General features: G+C 50.3%; 1 protein-coding gene across 11 annotated transcripts; it reads left to right on the forward strand.

Annotated features, from left to right (window-relative positions):
• Positions 1-7,984: 7,984 nt before the first annotated feature.
• On the forward strand, positions 7,985-18,026 carry LOC134509235 (von Willebrand factor A domain-containing protein 5A-like). 11 transcript variants are annotated; one of them, XM_063321742.1, is made up of 19 exons: positions 7,985-8,218; positions 9,070-9,196; positions 9,297-9,375; positions 9,717-9,964; positions 10,043-10,292; positions 10,649-10,791; positions 10,931-11,060; positions 11,493-11,620; positions 11,893-11,981; positions 12,421-12,565; positions 12,890-12,969; positions 14,069-14,180; positions 14,514-14,678; positions 14,803-14,906; positions 15,261-15,442; positions 15,622-15,825; positions 16,331-16,554; positions 16,763-16,889; positions 17,094-18,026. In XM_063321742.1, the coding sequence occupies exons 2-19, from the start codon at positions 9,089-9,091 to the stop codon at positions 17,171-17,173; spliced, it is 2,598 nt and encodes an 865-aa protein (XP_063177812.1). In that variant the 5' UTR covers positions 7,985-8,218; positions 9,070-9,088; the 3' UTR covers positions 17,174-18,026. The 11 variants fall into 11 exon arrangements, with proteins under 11 accessions (XP_063177812.1, XP_063177813.1, XP_063177802.1 ...); XM_063321743.1 differs by having other exon boundaries at positions 10,070-10,292; positions 10,946-11,060; XM_063321732.1 differs by having other exon boundaries at positions 12,421-12,969.
• Positions 18,027-18,566: the final 540 nt, after the last annotated feature.

Raw genomic sequence — 18,566 nt, forward strand, 5'->3', positions numbered from 1 at the left:
TTCTGGGCTGCAAGTGCACATTACTGGCTCATACCCAATTTTTCATCCACCAGTATCCCCAAGTCCTTCTCTGCAGGGCTGCTCTCAATGGATTTATCCCCAGTCTGTACTGATTCTGGTGACAACCTAAACCAGGTGCAGGACCTTGCACTTGGCCTTGTTGAACTTCATGAGTTTCACATGAAGCTAATAATCAAGCCTGTGAAGGTGAATCTGGATGGCATCTCTTCCCTCAAGTGAATCAACTGTGCCACTCCTCTTGGTGTCACCTGCAAACTTGCTGAAGTTGCCCTCAATTCTGCTATCTATGTCATTAATGAGATCTCCTTTGATGGCTTGGCCCTTAATTTTTATCCACAACCTCTCAATCTGTTCATTGCTGTTTTTCAAAGACAGTAATAGGCAATCAGGTTGACCACGTTGATCAGATCAGTACCTGCAGACTGACTTTTCCCAAGTAACCTTTGTCTCCTATATATGGCCAGAAAAGTGTTCCAAGAGGAGAAGCTCATACGTTTTCTAGGGTTTTTTGTGTCATTTGAGATGCCAGAGTTTATGTACAAAATCAGTACAAGACCGGTAGAGAGTGCAGGACCCAGCAGTAAGTCAAGCAGCAAGGTATGATATCCTGGGGTTATTTTGAGGCATCCTCAGTTGCCATGCACACCTCTGTGAGCAGTTGAACTCTAATGTTGAGTGAGGTGGATCACATGGTAACTGTTCACTATTGCTCTTCCTTTATTCTTTTGAGCCAACACTCCGGTCCCAAACTCCATGCCTTTTAAGATCAAAAATATTACCTGGAAGGCAGGAATCAAGACACACTGAAAAGTTTACAGTAGTGTTCAAACAGTGAAGGATGCAGAGAGGGGACTAGGAGGCTGTGAGATCACCTAGAGCATTAAAATTGTGTGACACAGAAGTGTTTCTGAGATCATGGCTAACACCTCTCAAAGACTTCCATTCCCCCTCTGGTCTCTGCACAGACAGACTGAGCTGAGAATTGGGAATTCTGACTGAGATCATCTGACTGATTTACTTGAAAAGGACAAAGTAGAGTATCACATTGGTATTTTCTAGCTTTACATGTAATAAATGCAGCAGAATTTTACTTTGAATCTCAGCTTATGAACAGTACAGAGCTCCAGGGACTATGTTGAAGAAATCCTTAGAAAGAAAGACTCCCATTTCATGCGTGAAAGCCTAGAATATGAAAATGCATTGCTCACTTGAATAGTAATTCTGACCAGCTCTGCCTGTCACTTCAGACTCAAAAGGAGGAATGGGGGATTTGAGCCATTTTATCCATTCACTGCTCCCCCAGTCCCTGTATCGTCATGTGAGTTATGCCTCTATGCTTCAAATGTACTGACTGGAGAGCAAGAAAATAAAAGGACTTGAGAGAGACATTCAGGTCCCCATAGCAAGAACACTTATATTTGATCAGCTGAATCTTTTTTTTGGCTCCATTGGTTGTTCTGACCGTTGGATGCCTGATTCACAAATAAATACCAGGATTTGGGCACCCCAATGTAGGTCCGTTAATCTCTCCTCAGGTTAGCTAAGAGTAATCCCACCCAAGAACATCCACAGGAGGTCAGACAGAAGCCCCACCTTGCTTGGTAACTTGATTTTTTAGGTAACCATTAGTGTACAGGCAAGACTGGAAGAATAAATCAAAATATAGTGCTAGGGCTACAGAATATTTTGCTAGCCTCCAGAAACTTGTACAGCAGTATATGCTGTCATTCTTTGACACTATAGCTTGTTTAATTCCAGTAACTGCATTAACTGGACCTGCAGGGATAATAATGAAGATTTAAATGCCCAATTTACATCTTCAGTTGGACACCTAGATTTAAATATCCTCATCTTCACCTAATTCTTGCCCATGCTGACTACACAGCTGAATCACACTGTCCCCTATAATGAAGACTTCTTCAATGGGTATGAAGTAATTGCAGATATTTGGAATGCATAAAGACATCAGCAAATGAAAACTAAGCATCAGGCTTTTTCCTGATGTCATTTGAGACAAATGAACTAGGAAAGGAAACTAAGGAACTAACAAAAGAACTAGGAAAGGAAAATATGCTTTGTACCCATTTTGGTGAAAATAGATTCTTCCCTACAAAGTCTCCTGGGGTTTGTCTTTCCCAGAAAGAAATGGATTTTCTTTAGTGCTGTCAAATAACTCTTCTGATTGCTCTTGGCACCTGGTCCTCTGAATGTCCACAGGGTGGAACGGACTGTCAATTACTTGTCTCCATCTGGAGTGAAACAAACACGTTTGTAGAGTAGATCACTCCAGGAATCCCTTTCAAAGAGGCAACATGGATAAGATTGGAACAGGTTTTGTTCTTTCTGCTCTACACTGTCATCCAACGCTACCTAGGTAAGCTCTGCAGTGTCTACCACCTGCAATGGCTCTCAAGCAATTCCTTCAGGGCTACAATGCAAACCCTCAGCTCCATGACATAGAAGTTTTCTCCTGGTTTTTTTTGGTGACTACGCATAGCCCTCATAATAGTTCAGGATTTTTGAACAGGGAAAAAAAAAATAAAGCCTCATGTAGAACCTAGATGGCTCTCTCTTAAGTAGAAATCTATCTGCCAGTCAGACAAACCGTGCCTGGAACTCAGATGGCTGCACTGGCTGGATCTCCAATGACTATTGGGAAATATGCTTATAGATGCCTTGATGTAGATATCTTAATACTGAAGTAAGTCCTGCCCTTGAAGTTCTAATCTCATAAATTCCACCCTTTCTGAACTTCAAAAAATGCTGTAGGTCCCCAAATGCAGTTTAAACATTGTTCCTGTCAAAGAGCTCGGTGTAGGCTCTAAGAAAAGAGCACCGGGTCCAAAACAAAACCAGAGAATAAACATAAAAATTGAAAATACAGTTTCCCTGGTTCTCCCCCAACAACTAACAAGAGACATTTCAGCATAATTCTGATTTCTAATTATTCTGCAGAAATTATTTTCTAATTATTTTGTACAATATATAGTCTGCCTTCATCATCTGAAGTGCACACTGCTGAGACACATTCAACACCTTGTTCACCAGGCCTCCAGCCTGTCCTCTGGAGGGGGCTTATTTTGTCCCAGGTGCAGGACTTTGCAAACGACTAGCTATACTGAAATTGCAACAACCTCTTCTATGATGTAAATAAATACTGTAAGAAAGGCTTTTGGTGGATTTCAGCTCAATCCACTACGTTCACTCAAAATACACCCTCAAGTCCAAGCTGCCTTTGGAGGGTCTCTCAAGAGTCAGTCTGCTGAGAACATCAACTGGAGTCTTGTGCACTTTTCTAGGAAAGTCAGAACATGCAAGGCTTGGAGAAGAAAGCTACTTTAGTCCATCCCTGGAATAAGTACTGACACCCAAAAGCAAAACGTTATGAATGCCTTAATAATAAAAGCAAGAAACAAGCAATAAACTTTAGAAGGAAATACTACTTCACTACACCAAAAGATTTTTTTATGATCCATACATTTTTAACTGTAAGAAGTGTTGATATTTGCCTCTTTCCCATCTGTCTATTGATTATAGTTTGATTATAGATTGATTATCTCATGATTATATTTTTGTCTTGTTTTGCTATTCGTTTGCTTTTGTTTGGCTATAAATAGTATAAGAATTTTAAATGAACAGTTCCAACAATTAGTTTACCATTTCCAAAAAAATCACAGAATCACAGAATGGTTTGGGTTGGAAGGGACATTGAAGATCATCTAGTTCCAACACCCTGCCCTGGATAGGGTCACCTCCCACTAGACCAGGTTACTCAAAGCCCCGTCCAACCTGGCCTTGAACACCTCCAGGGATGGGGCATCCACAACTTTCCTGGGTATCCCTCTATTTCAGCTGAGTCCATTCTTCACATTTGAAATGTCTTTGTTGTAACTTCCCGTGTTCCCGACATGGAAATGTTGAAAAATGGTGTTAACTTTGGAGAAGAAAAGCCATCCTAAGAGAATGCTCCTGTCCATAGCTCTACCTCACTAACGCTGTAATTCCTGAAGCAGTCAATCAAGTCGATACTCAGTTGTCCTGTCCATCTGCTAAATTATCTGGCAAGCCAATGGCATTCTCTTCTGCATGAGCATGCAGTTTTCCTGAATTTATTCCTGTTCATCCCATTGTTTAAACATTCCGTAGTCTAATTGCCCCTGAAAATTTCTATCACCTGTCCCTCTCTCCATTGAGCCAGCTATTTTCAGGGTTCATGTCCTGAGGAAACTGGAGGTCAGTGGGACCAGAGTAAAAGATATCACTTTCTTTAATAGAGATTTTTTTCTTTCTTTCATCAAAAAAGACCTTGAAATTGTTTTGCAGTGGTGACGAACATTCCTCCTGTTTCTGTGCATAGTTAGTACCAGGTAAAGACAGTGCTAATTAGAGCAGGCAAAGGCTTTGCAAGGAGAGCCTTTGACCCTGCTGTGGGCTGCGGTGACAAGAGAATAGACTGTAATAAGAACTATCTTATTCCCAGCACATGAATCAAAGTTTGACTATGGCCACTTGTTGCTTGGCGACAAAGGTACTTTTCCTCTCTCTGCCTTATTCCCTCCAGGATATAAGCGGGGCTAATTTCCTTTCAAAACACCTTCATTTCTATTCTTCTTGTCATACATAATTAAAACAAATGACAAATGAAAATTATACTGTACTTATTCATTGAAACACATCTGAGAGGCCCCTGATCAGCTACAGGATGCTTGCAACTCTATGGGGAGTGGCAGAAAACCACACGCAGAGCTCATTATGTCTGTCAGCATTTTAATGAGCCCCGTGAGGAATGTGGTGCTGCCTCCCTGTTACTTTGTAGCTGTGGCAAAATCTGGCAAGCTGCCTTGAAGAAATGACAGGCAGAAGCAGAAGGAAAAGTTACTTGGAGTTTAATGGAGCCCAGTGTGAGATGCGAGACCAGAAACGTAATTGGACAATGTGCTCCCACCAGGACTCATCAGAGCAGAAACTCACAGACTTTGATTACAGGCAGCACAGAAAGCCATAGACATCTTCTGTATCAAACTTCCCTTACAGAAGTCAAACGGCAATCCCCAGGTGCCGGGAAGGTGGTCCTCTCAGTCAGCAATCTCCACACACGGCACGTGGAAAGGAAATGGCCATGGACTCACCTCTCCAAACCTGCCCTTCTGAAACACTGGCAGATGCAGGGGTTCTGCTCCCCAGGCTTCCGTTATAACGATCAGCCAAGACACTGTGACTGCAACACACACTGCTGACACATTCATGAACCACAAGCCACCCTAACTCACAGCTCCCTCCTTCCACCTCGATCTGAGCCATCTCTGGATTCAAACACCTGCAGTCTTAAATGTTGCACCGCAGCCCCCATCCTCTGTTACATTTGACCTTGAACATCTCTTTCTCTGCTCTGTGAGATCAAAACCATGGGCTTAATGGCTTTTCTTGATGTCATGTATCCCACTACCTCTTGCCAGAGCTCTGATAATGCTCCAAGTAAGGACCTACAACAGTCTACTTTATGGTGTAAGAACAAATTCCAGCAATGTTCATTACCTCCTTGTTACAATGGAGATAAAAGAGACTGACCAAATGATCCTTTGGTACTGCCCTCTGCTTCCCAAGTTTTGCTCCCTGCAACTCACGGAGAACACTCATGCTGTCACCATCACTGAATGAGCACTTGTTCACTTCTTTGGAGTGAAACCTCAAGTCTACATCACAACAAAGGCAGAATATGGGCTTGCAAATAGTTTGAGATTCCCTGGAGTACCCCACCTGGCATCCAACTGCATACTCAGAAGAGTGTGGTTTTCTTATAGTTTCTACATCATATTTAGTGGCCTGATGAGAATGTCCAGGTACCCCAGGGCACCTCAAATGTTTGGACAGATGAACTGACCTCTGTACAGCTGTATTTGGCAACCCAAAGATGGGCATAAATTCCAGAAGCCAAAAGGAGTTCATTCCATCTTCGCTGCTGTAATAGTCACAACTAGACTACAAGAACTGGCCCAAGAACTATCTTTTCGATCTATAGTACAACAAAGATGATATATCAAGTCTGAAATAGTCATGTTTGCTCTAGCTGGAGTCCTGGAGAGAGAGAAACACCTCCAGAAGACAACTCTTTCCACATGTCCTGGAGACATCCCTTGCCACTATACTCATCAGGCACCTTTTTCTCCGCTACATGTCTAGATTTGCAGCATTATTATTTTTCACATGTACTGTGACTGACAGAGTCCCTCTAGATGCACAGGGTGCAACCAGGGTGTGAATCACATAAGTTTTCACTCCATTCCTGAATTCCAAGTTCCAACCGTCCACAAGAAGGCAAACTTCATTCACTCTTGGGCTAATCCACAAATTCCCTCTGTGTTGTGGTGAGACTCTCCAGCTTGCTTGTTTCAGGGACTATAACCACAGACAATAGGAACAAAATCTCATTATTTGGCTCCCTCTGCAGTTCTCCATCAGTAACGCAGGAAGTCTTGCAAACCCAGACACTGCTGGTTGCCTTTGCACGTCATAACTGTTGAAACAGTTTCCTGCATGTTCCTTGTTCATCCTTTTACAACTAATGTAGCAATAGAAGGGACGGAGTTAACTTTCCCCACAGCAGCCCTCACAATGCTGTGCTTTGTAGCTAGAACTGTGTTGATAACACACCAGTGTTCTGGCTACTGCTGAGCAGTGCTCGCACAGCATCAAGGCTGAATGTCCCACGCCCTACCCCTCCGTCCCCAAAGGCCAGTAGGCTGGGGGTGGGTTGGGAGAGGACATTAGCCAGGACAGCTGACCCAGTCTGACCAAAGAGATATTCTATGCTGTATGACATCATGCTAAGCAATCAAACCTAAGACAAAGGAGGAGGAAAGGGGCGCATTCGTTATGAAGTTGTTTGTCTTCCGAAGAAACCAGTATGTGTACTGAGCTCCTGCTTCCCAGGAAGGGGCTGGACATCGCCTGCTGATAGGAAGGAGAGAATAAATATTTTTTTCCTTTTTTTCTCCTTTGCTTCTGTGTACAACCTTTCCTTTTGCTTTATTAAACTGTCTTTATCTCAGCCCATGAGTTTTTCATCTTACTGCACTCTCCCAGTGAGAGACAGCCAGGATGTGCTCTGGGAGCAACACATCTGAAGTCCAGTGCAATTTGGCCCTTCGAGTGTCTTGGTGCCCCGATGAGGTGGGTTGTCTCAACCAGGGGCTGGCTGCCAGGGAGGCATGTGCATGGGGCTGGCTCCTGCACGGAGAACGGAGATGGAGCTTCCCAATACAGCAGATGAGAGGACACACCCATGTCAAAAGTAGGTATATAAGCCTGAGCTGGTGTGCAAACTCTCCCCATTCCTCAGCTGGCCAGTATGTTGGGTTTGCTTCTTTGCAATCGACCGCCCAATGAACGGCCTAGCATTATTCAGCGTATGGCCCTGAGCCCAGTCTCCAAATCTGCAGTCGGTGCTGCAGGCCTGGCAAGGGGACAGGTTCCTGGTGGGACGAGTGCCACCTCCTCAGCCACCCAGAAGACACCGCCCTGGTTGCAGAGCCCCCTTGGCAGCTGCGGCCCATTGCACCGGGTGTGAGGGCAGAGCGGAAGGGCTGGGCAGAGCCCCTTTGGCCAGGAGCAGGCCTGCAGGGGCCTCTGCAGCCCCTTCCTCGGCTGTGCCCGGAGCATCCTGCGCTCGGGCGCGGGCGGGGCGGGGGCGCGGGTGCTCCCGCCGCTGCAGCAGCTCTTGCCGCGCTCCCGCCCACTCGCCACTTTGGCTTCCGAGGCGGAGTGAGGGGTCCAGGGACCCCGGTCAGATTCCCTCCACCGGGGCTGTCCCCTCTCCATCCCACAGCCTCCCGGCGGTGTCCGCTGCCCCCACAGCCCCCAAGGGAACCAGTCGCCCCGGTGCCGGGGAGGAGGTTTGCAGCGATCCCAGTGCCGATCCCAGTGTCTCCGCCCCCCTGCCCCTGCCTCCCCGCCTTCCCGGACGTCTGTCTGTCCGCCTGCCCCTCCGCCTCTCTCTCCATCACAGCCATCCCTCCTCCTTGCGTAGCCCTGCATCTTCCTGCCAGACCGAGCATCTCTCTCTGTCTCTGCAGCCCTCCCCCCTCTGTTCCCATATCTCGTTCGTCTGCCCCTTACCCTCTCTCCCCCTTCCTCTTCCATCTCTCCCTCCATCCGTCTGATCGTCAGTCCGTCCCTGCTGACTCTGGCCTTGATTCTGGTGAGTGTCTGCTTGTTTGTGCTTCGTTTTGTTATTCTGGCCTTATTCTCTGTTCATTGTCCCTGTGCGCTGAGGAGAGCTCGCTCCTATTCAATCCATCCCTCTCTCCATCCCTCACCCCTACTCCCCCAAGGACGTACACCCTAGTTGCTCTGTCTGACCACCCTGTCAGCACAATGGTGGGGTGGGGATGTTTCTGGTGCTCCCCACCCTGTCACCCCAGAGTGAGAAGGGGGGAAATTGAGGCAAATGCGTCTGAACCAGAGAGATCTATGTGGATGGGTCTGGAGTGGAGGGTGGTCCCTTTCACCTCCTGGCACTTGGCTGGAAGACAGCCAGATATGACTTGAACTACACCCTCCCCCTCATGCCTTTCTGGGATTTGCTCTGCAATCATGTCCTGGCCTCATTTCTCTCTCCATCATGTTCCTCTTATTACCTAGACTTTCAACCTGCCCTCACAAGCTACTCCATCAACATATCCTCATGTGTGCGGTCTCCTGTGCAGCTACATTGACACAATACTGTTAGTGATGGGTACCTGCTCATCTCTTCTGAAACGGACCCCTCTGCCTCTCCATCTATCCATTTCAACAAAAATTCTGATGTCTCTCTGCCCATCCATCTTTCCCAAAATGGACCTTGTCTGCCAGTCTGTCCATCCAGCCATGGATGGAGAGCCATGTATTGTTCATCCCAATTCAGTCCCTCCCTTCCTTCCTTCCTTCCTTCCTTCCTTCCTTCCTTCCTTCCTTCCTTCCTTCCTTCCTTCCTTCCTTCCTTCCTTCCTTCCATCCATGCACTCTTGCTTTCACACCTTCTTCCCTCTGTCTTCCCTTGCTATTCCTTAGTTCTCTTCAAGATTCTCCCATGCTGGGGGTGGAGTCCAGACCTCTTCAATGCAGAGATACTCCTGGTGACAACCCAGTGCTCATGAACAGGGATTCTGGACCCCTGGGTTTGCTTTGGCTATACATGGTGGGTTGGGGCTTCCAGCTACGTGTGTAGGACAGGAAATGACAAGGAATCTTCACCAATGAGGGGCTGACATGGTTTCTGTGGATCTCTCCTCTTACAGAAGAACCTTCTTGTCTGCAGGTCTCCAGAAATGTGGCATCAGAGCTTTGGACTTCTAGGAAAATCCTACGCCCATGACAGTGAGCTGGGGATCAGACAGCTGAGGGACATTTTGGTGATGGGAATGCTCCCAAGGGGGGACAAAAAAAGGAGGACTGTAGGCAGCTATAGGATGAAACAAGGATGAGAATGGTCAAGAACTCTACAGGAAATGGGTGGGGACCAGAGATATGGGGGAAAAGGGAAAAAGGGGAGTGGAGGGCAGACACTGTTTGCTGGTAGGCTCACAATAGACCCTCAGTAATGTTGGTCACCTAGTCTTGGTTTTCAGAGTGGGAACAGCCACATAGTTGAAGCAGCCCCAATCACCTCCTTGTGTCATTCATGTGTGCTGATGGACAGGTTGCATCTCTCCCAACAGCAACAGGATCCTTTTTCCTGGGGAAGTGGCTCCGCGTACCCCTGTACCCAGTATCTCTGTGCAGTGCTGTTGTAGATGTTGCTATCCAGGATTATGTGGCTGATGTGGCTGCCGAACTTATCTACCAGAATAAGAGTCAGACCTCCACGGAAGTCCTCTTCGTCTTCCCCCTGGGCCCTCACATGGCCATCTACTCCTTCCAGGCCCGCAGTGAGGACGCCAAGGTCCACGCTGTGCTGCAAGATGAGGTACCAGCATCCAGGGATGAATGGGCGAACCACCACAGGGGCATGGGATGAGCAGCCCATGGCCTGCCTGGTGATCAGCTTTCTGTCCCTCCCTGTCCCTCCCAGGTCCAGCAGCCGCACGAGGCTACAGGGGGCTGGGAGAATCTGGAATACCTTCGGGATCAGTCTGAGTATCCAGGCGAGGCATTTGCCTGCTTCCTGGGCACCCTGTCCCCTGGCAGGGAGGTGGTCGTGACCTTGCGCTACGTCCAAGAGCTGCCACGGGAGCCAGATGGAGCAGCCCGTTTTGTGCTGTCACCCACACTGAATCCCTACGGAACACTCTATGGTGAGTGACCCCACAAGGAACCTGCCCTCCCAGTCACACACCCCACAGAAGGATCACAGGGTCCCCGTGTACTTTATGAACAGACTTGATGCAACTTCCCTTGGCACCCACAGGGGGACCCATATTGGTTCCCCATGCAGCCCCTGAACAGATTCACATATTCTTCCTTGTGCCCCATGTGGGGATCCACACCTCCCACACACATTTCCCATAAACAGACTCTTGGACCCCTCCATACACCTTATTGACAGCCCCCAATTCTCTCCACATGTCCTAAATAGGGGTGCAAAATCCTGCTGCGCGCACCCGCACAGGGAGAGCCTTTGTGCTACCCCGGGCCATGTTTCTCCTTGCAGTCTGGAATTGTCGCACTAGCAAGCTGCACTACAGCCTGCTGCTCACCGCTAGCCTACAGTCACCCCGTGGAGTGGTCAATGTCCAGGCCAACTTTGCCCTCACCCCTTTGATCTACACTGCCCAGGACCACAGCACTGCACAGGTATGTCCTCCTGCGTGCCAGGATCCCAGGGGGAGCTGGGGAAGGGTGTCTTCACTGAGAAAAAGGGGATGCACTGGTGTCAGGGCCTGTGCTCCCGGCCAAATGCTGGCTCTGGTCCCCTCCTCCTGTGTATTACCAGGCACCCCTTCTTCAGGTCTCACTGGCTGGCAGCCCCCAATGTCATCATGATTTGGAGCTGCTGGTATATTATGGAGACCCCACTGCAGTCAGTGCTGTGGTGGAGAAGGGAGACCCTGAGGCCCCTCCAGGTGAGTACAGCTGGGGAGGAAACATGGAGGCACCTCTGGGTTGCAGCAGGCACTGGGGCACAGGGTGACACTAGGAGGCGAGGTATCGTTGGACACTGGGATGGGAATAGTAGGCATTCAGACGGCATAGTTTGGGTCCTGGTGCTCCAGGGTGGGGTGCTGGGGACACTGTGGTGAGCTATCAGCTATAGCAGGATGCACATGTGAAGTTCTATGTTAGGTCTCACTGGGTAGCTGTATTGGAGACACTGGATTGGAATACATGAGGCACTGGGCTGTGCAATTGGTGGACAGTGCAGTAGGGTATTGAGGTACCAGTGTAGGGCACCACAGGCCCTGGGATGGTGGAAGCCCAAAGCACAATGAGAATCAGTACCAGAAGGAGGAGGGAGGTCCTTATCTAGCCTTCATCCCACCCCATGCCTCCTCCAGGCTCCCTCCTTGGTGACCCCATGGTGTTGGTGACGCTGGCACCCAGCATCCCTGAGGCAGTGCCTGGGCAGCGCCAGTCTGGAGAGTTCATCTTCCTCCTGAACACCACATTCCTCGAGCATGCACAGGTACCTCCTCAGAGCAGGGACCAGGATGGGGTGGAGGAGCAGGCTGAGGGGGAGCGGGCCAGGGCAGGTGTTTATGCAGGGACAGAGGCATGAGGGGGGATTGGTGGGGCCTGAAAAGGGCCTGAAATAACTTGTGTGACCAGCAGAGTTCAGGGCACTGGCTTGGGTCACCCAGGAGAGACCAGAGGCTTTAAGAGGACCAGGCTATGGGCCAAGGCACCTGTACTCCTTACAAGTGCCTCCCAAGACCTGCCTGCTGTGTCTTTCCACAGGACTCCCTGCTCTTCCTTCTCAAAAGCCTGCCCCTGGGCTGCTACTTCAACATCTACTGCTATGAAGAAACCTCTGTGGGCATCTACTCGTAAGCAAACATGGCACAGGCTGGGTGCTATGGTGCTGGATTGGGTGCTGTGGGTAGGGCTGGATACTGTGGGGCATGGTCAGGTGCTGGAATGGGTGCTATGAGGAAGGGTTAGATGCTGGAGGGCACGGGTGCATGTTCTGATGCTGGATGGTATAAGGCAAGGCTGGGTGCAGGAGGGCTCGACTAGCTGCGGGAGGGCAGGGCTGGATTCTGGGGTTGTCCTCTTTGTGGCATTATGGGACAGCACCTCTTGGGCTTCTGCTGAGAAGAGACTTGTAGGAACTACGAAGCCAGGTCTCTGGAAGAACTACTACGGGGCGGGGACTTGCAGAGGACCTTAGGGCATAGCTGTGGGAAGTGCTATGGGACAGGGTCTCAGGAGCACTAGGGCCAGCACAGAGCAATGTGCTCTCCAAACATGCTCTGTCCCCTGCAGGCAAAGTGTCGAATATACTCAGGACAACCTGACCGAGGCCATGCGGCGCATCCCCTCCACCGGCTCCAGTCTGGGTGACTCCAATCTGCTGGAAACCCTCCGCTCAGTCTACAATACCCCTCGTCCCCACCGCCATCCACGACAGGTCTGGGTACAGGGGCATGGAGGGGTGGAGGGACAGGTGTCCAAGGGGAGAGAGAGAGGACACAGGAGTGTGGGTGGAAGGAACCACCCAAAGTACACGGTGGTCACAAGGGAACAAGGATGGTACTGTGGGTCGGGGAGGGGGGAATGGAGAGGTGGGTCTGTATCTTTGGGGGTTTCTGCCCCTGAGTGGATATCTCTCCCTAGGGTACTCTCTCTACAGAGGGTCTCTCTGCTGGACCCCTCTCTCCATTTCAGGGGCCTGCTCTCCCCATTTGGGGGTCACTGTGCCAGACCCCCACCACTCATGTCCCCTGTCTCTCAGCTCTTCATCTTTATGGCTGGGCTACCCCCTGATGTGGAAGCCATTGCAGCTGAGGTCTGCCGTCACCGCAACAGCCACCGGTAATGGAGACTCGCTCCCCAGTCCTCCAGTCATCCTTTGCTTGCCCAGTCATTTCCATCCCTTCCATGCTTCGTGACCAGCAGAAGTAGGGAGGTGATTGTCCCCCTGTACTCAGCATTGGTGAGGCCACACGTTGAGTAATGTGTCCGGTTCTGGGCACCTCAATATGAGAGAGACATCGAGGTGCTGGAGCGAGTGCAGAGGAGGGCAACGAAGCTGGTGAAGGGCCTGGAGAATAAATCTAATGAGGAGAGATTGAAGGAGCTGGGACTGTTTAGTTTGAGGAAGAGGAGGCTGAGGGTAGACCTCATCGCTCTCTACAACTACTTGAAAGGACATTGTCGAGAGGTTAGTGCTGGTCTCTTCTCACAGGTAATTAGCGATAGAACAAGAGGGAATGGCTTCAAGCTGCAACAGGGTAGGTTTAGACTGGACATTAGGAAAAAATTCTTCACAGAGAGAGTGGTCAGACATTGGAATAGGCTGCCCAGGGAGGTGGTGGAGTCACCATCCCCGAATGTGTTTAAGACTCGTTTAGATGTGGTGTTAAGGGATATGATGTAGGGGAGAACTTTGTAGAGTGGAGTTGATGGTTGGACTCGATGATCCCAAGGGTCTTTTCCAACCTAAATGATTCTATGATCCCCGATGAGGGTCCCTGTTCACTAGTGCCTGTCCCAGTCCTTGGGTGCCTCCAGTGTCCCAAAGACCCTTCCCACCCAGCACAGCTCTCCAGTGCCAAGCTCCCATGTGGCAGTCTTTGCGTACTACTCCCACAACCAAGGCACTTTTCACAGAGTGAGCAGGGAGACTGAGGCACAGGGCTTGTACACCCTGATGTGTCCCTAAGCTCTCTCTCAGCCCCACTAGACTCACCCCAGCTCTGCCCCAAGTCCCAGCTCTCCTCTGCCAGCTCCCTGTCTAACCCCAGCTCCAACCCCAGGCCCTCACTCCCTGCTCTTCCTCCTGCCCCCTTGTTCTGCAACCCAACTTTGTTCTTCCAGCTTTAACTCCAGCCTGTGTCCTCCAGCTCTACTCCACATCCTTGCGCCCACCTCTGGCTCTCATTTCTGACACCTTTCCCTGCTTCCCCCATAGGTGTTTCTCCTTCTGCTTCTCTGAGGACAGCGCTGCCCTGGCTATGGCCCTGGCCAAGGAGACAGGGGGTGAAGCTGCCTACGTCTCCTCTGACAGCAGGAGGAGCTTTGTGGTAGGAACCCAGGAGTCCTGGCAGGTCCCCCTCTATTCCACAGGCACACTGACTTCCAAGTACCCCAGCACCTGCACTGCCCACACACAGTAGTCGAGACCCAGCTGCCCCAGGACCCCAGGCACTCACTTTCCCTGACTCTACCCACACTGAGAACCCAGGTGCCCAGGCTTCTACCCCACTACAACCCACAGACATCACTGCACCCAGGGAACCCAGCTGGCACAGGCTACCCCACACATTCCACTGTCCCCCAGAGATCCCCAGCATGGGGGGACATGGGCTGAACCCTGGTGGAGCTGCCAACTGTGGTGTCCTGCCCTCTGTCGCCAGGTGCTGAAGTGCCTGAAGCAGGCCCTCAAGCCAGCAGCTGAGGGAGTCTCTCTGAGCTGGACCCTGCCCCGCGGCCTGGAGGTTGAGGTGCTGGGGGGCACTCCTCAGTCCATCTTCCAGGGTCAACACAACCTCCTCTATGCCCAGATCCATGGACAGGCACAGGTGAGAGCTGGGCCTACAGTTACCTTCCAGTAGCCTCCCAGTAATCTTTCAGTAACTTTCCAATATCCCCCAGTAACCATCTTGTGTCCCCAGTAACCTCCAGTAGCTTCCCATGTGTTCACAGGATACAACAGTGGCCAAAGGGGTCATGACCTTGCAGTACAGCCTGGATGGCCAAGATGTCACTTACACCATTGAATTCCCCCTGTGCCCACAGGGAGATGGCCGGTGAGAGCCCGTCCTAAGGGAAGATGCATGCATCCCCCTCATTGCTCACATTGACTCCAGCTGAGAAGGGGCCCAGATAGATTACACATTCCCACCTTCCACACACAATCCCAAACTGGCAGAGAACCCAGGTGTCCAAGCATGCCTCCCTTCCCTGATTTGACCCCACAGTGGTAGGACCCAGAAACCTGGGCATCGCTTTCAGACAGACAAGGACCCAGGCGTCCAGGTTTCCCCTCTGTCCATCCTCACCCCTGAAGGGAAAGAATTCAGGTGTCCAGGCTCTCTCTCTGTCCACCTTCTCCTAACATGAAGATAAGCCAGGTGGTCAGGCTCACCCCATTCTGTCCCCAGGCTGGCTGGGCATCGTCTGGCTGCGAGGTGCTTGATGAAGAGGTTGTTGCCAGAGTCTGTGAGTGGGTCAGGGGAGGAACCAAGACATCGCGCAGTTGAGATCAGCCTCACTTCGGGGATCATCTGCCCCTTTACCAGCTATGTGGGGGTTCGCACACCACAGAGGGTCACCTGGTACCAAAGTAAGGAAAGACATTTCTGGGAAAGAGCTGGTGGGGCAGCTCCATGGGATGTTTTCATTCCACTGGATCTGGAACCCCAGCCACAGGGCACCCCCAGTCTTGCGGGGTAGGCCCCGTCACCACCAGGTGCTTCTTTCCCATCTGTTTAATTCAGCCCCTTGCCCTCTTTGCTCTCAAAGGGCCCCTGGCACTGTTGCCACCCCGCCAGTCACTCATCCCCTGCCAGATCGTTGAACTTCGTGGCTCCAGGATCTCTTCCTGCTATCCTAAGAGCATCTGGGTCCCACCTGGCTGGCTGACAGCGGTGCGTGCATCATGGCTTGCCCTCCGTCAACTTACCCATGACATTGCTGCCCTGCCCCAGAGGAGAGCTTGCTCAAAAGGTATGGGGCCTTGACCCACATGGGAGATGTCGGGATAACCTAATATCTTATAGAAGGGTTATGCTGCCATGTCTTGCCCATGGCATGGAAACCAATGAATTTTGCCTTTACCCCTTCCCTTAGTTACCCTTAAACCTGCAAGTCCTTCAGCAAATATCAGACCCAGCTCAAGGACACCCAGGGATGGGGCAGGGATGGTGCTGGATCATAAATACACGTTTGGATAAAATGTTTTGGGAGAGTATCAAGGGAGGTCCTGGGACATGGCTTGGAAGGAATGACAGGAGAATAGGCAATGACCGAGGTTGGAGATGAGTTAGGGGTGTCCAGAAAGAGCTGTGGATGGGTCTGCTCTGGGGACGTACAGGAAGGAGCTTAGACTGCAGGTAGCTGCCTAAAGAAGAGCAGAGATAATGTTCTGGAGCATTATTATTGCACAGGGGAGTAGAGAGAGGTCAGATTCCTGTCATTCTCCCAACCTTGCTGTTCACATCTCCTCCCACAGCATGTAAACCACCACCACCACTTTTTTCTTCTCTCAAGTATGTGGATCCCATGGAATTTGGTTTGTGCTCTTCAACTTTGTGGCGATGGTGCCCTGAAGCCGCTGCCAAGTGTCAGGAGCTGGTGGCCCTGCAGAATGCAGATGGCTCCTGGGCCCTCAGCTCAGGACTGGCCTCTGTGCTAGAAGTTGATGAGGATGAAATCAAGGGAAAGATGCCTGATGAGGTAAGGGGAGAACCTCTTACGGTGGCAGCATGTCATCCTGGAGCAGTGGGAGCCCATTGGCTGGTGGCAACACTGGCATCCAAAGGGCAGACAGAGAGGAATGAAGGGATCAGAAACCAGAAGCCACAAAGGAAGGGGTGGGAAGCAGTGAGGGGGCAGGGAGGATGCTCAGCACTGCGTGCTAGTCTCAGTTGTTGTTCTACTACAGGTCATGGAGCCAAGCATCTGGGCCACAGTGATGGCTGTGACGTGGCTACACAGACATGACGAGTATTACCAAGACCTCTGTGAGCTGCTGGAGGCCAAGGCTGTGACCTGGCTGTGCAGCCAAGCTGGTGAGTCTTGATGATCCTTCTCCTGCTGATCCCCACAGAACAGCCTCCTCCATTCTCTCTCCAGTGGGACCTGCCTCACCCCTTTGCAGGACCACAATTTCCTGGGGGCAGGTGAAGGAGTCCTGTGTCTCCATTCTCCTTTCCATTTGTGGAGTCTCCCTCCTGCCTAACTTCCCTAGTGTGCCTGTCTCTCTCTGACTGCAGTGTCTCAGCTGGACAAGTGCCTGGAGACAGCCAACACCCTCCTTGGGAGCAGCGTGAAGCCAAGTGTTTTCAGGCTCTGAGCTCAACACGTGCCTGTGCTACAGATCAGCAGCACCTGCAGAGATAAAAAGGGCCAGAAAGTATAGCCTAAATTCACCTACCATGCTGGGATACCACTATTGCTACCAGCTGCGATCTTACATTACAGATGAATTCTCACTGCTTATGTCTTATACCAGTTGGGCTGAACCTGTAGCATGCCGAACTCCTCAAGAGAAAGCCTCTAGTTCAGAGCCTCCAGCGTGTTTGGTTTGGATGGAGGTGGGAGTGGGAAGGAAGCATCACATTCTCCAGTGGTTGCGCTTCCTGCATTTGGCTTTGGCAAAATGGGCTACTGGCCTCCACAAAGGTGGTGCTTAGGGAGATGGTTTAGTGGTGGTTTTGGTAGTGTTAGGTTAACAATTGGACTTGATGGTCTGCAGGGTCTTTTCCAATGCAAATTATTATATGATTCTATGGTTTCTGTCCTGACGAGAGACTGCTGTGCACACCAGAAGAGTGTTTAGAGGTGTCAACGGCAGTGGCTCCCAATGAAGGACTCCTGCTGCACCCCACTCACCGAACTCTTCCCTTTACCCCATAAGATCAGGCTGTGTCAGGAACTCCCGTATCTGCGTTGCCATGTAAAGCAATCATTTTGGAAGTAAAACTCTCATCCGCATCAGTCCCAGCCCATCACAATGTCCAAGAGAACTCATGTGGGGCGAGATTGATTTGAAAACTAGTAGTATGTTGGAGGTGGAACAGCAGGAGGTTTTGATTAGCAAACCAATCATGCAATGTACCACCTCCTGCCCCAGCACCCTTCATTCATGGGTCTCATGCCGTGTTGGCAAAGTCTCTGATTCATTTTCCAATAAACAGTGAATCTTCTCTAAGCCAAAAGGTGCAACATAGTCTTTATTTCAGTCGGGTCTATGATCCTTCCTTCCAGGGGCCGTCTATAAGTCACCAGGAGGGGCACGAAAGGTCGCTTCCCAGAGAGCTGTGTATTGTAATACAGTGAATAAGGGACTGCCATTGCTCTTGGAAGAACATAGATCTGTTCTAGGTTAGCAAGACAAGAGTTAAGGACATGCCAGGCTTTTTCTAGACTCCTTTTGGCTTGAACTTATTTCAGCTTGCTCTTAGAGGTACCGGCTGTAGCAACATTTGCCCAGCAGATCGATGACTGATATCTAACTTATCCTAGCTGTAACAGAAAAGTTGTCAGGTGATTAATGTCCAACTTGGTTTTAGCTTTAACTTTTTAACTCCATTGGAGCATGCGACTCTGAAGATAAATGCTGTTCTCCCTTTAAGCTTCATCTCTGCTATCTGGAGCAGACACAGCGCTAATGTCTGAGTGCATTGGCAACCCCCTCCTTCCCTGGGCGTCAGTGGGGAGACAGAGGAGTCACCTTCCCCAGAGAT

Source organism: Chroicocephalus ridibundus, unplaced genomic scaffold (genome assembly GCF_963924245.1).
Source record: "Chroicocephalus ridibundus unplaced genomic scaffold, bChrRid1.1 SCAFFOLD_219, whole genome shotgun sequence".
NCBI classification, from domain to species: Eukaryota; Metazoa; Chordata; class Aves; order Charadriiformes; family Laridae; genus Chroicocephalus; species Chroicocephalus ridibundus.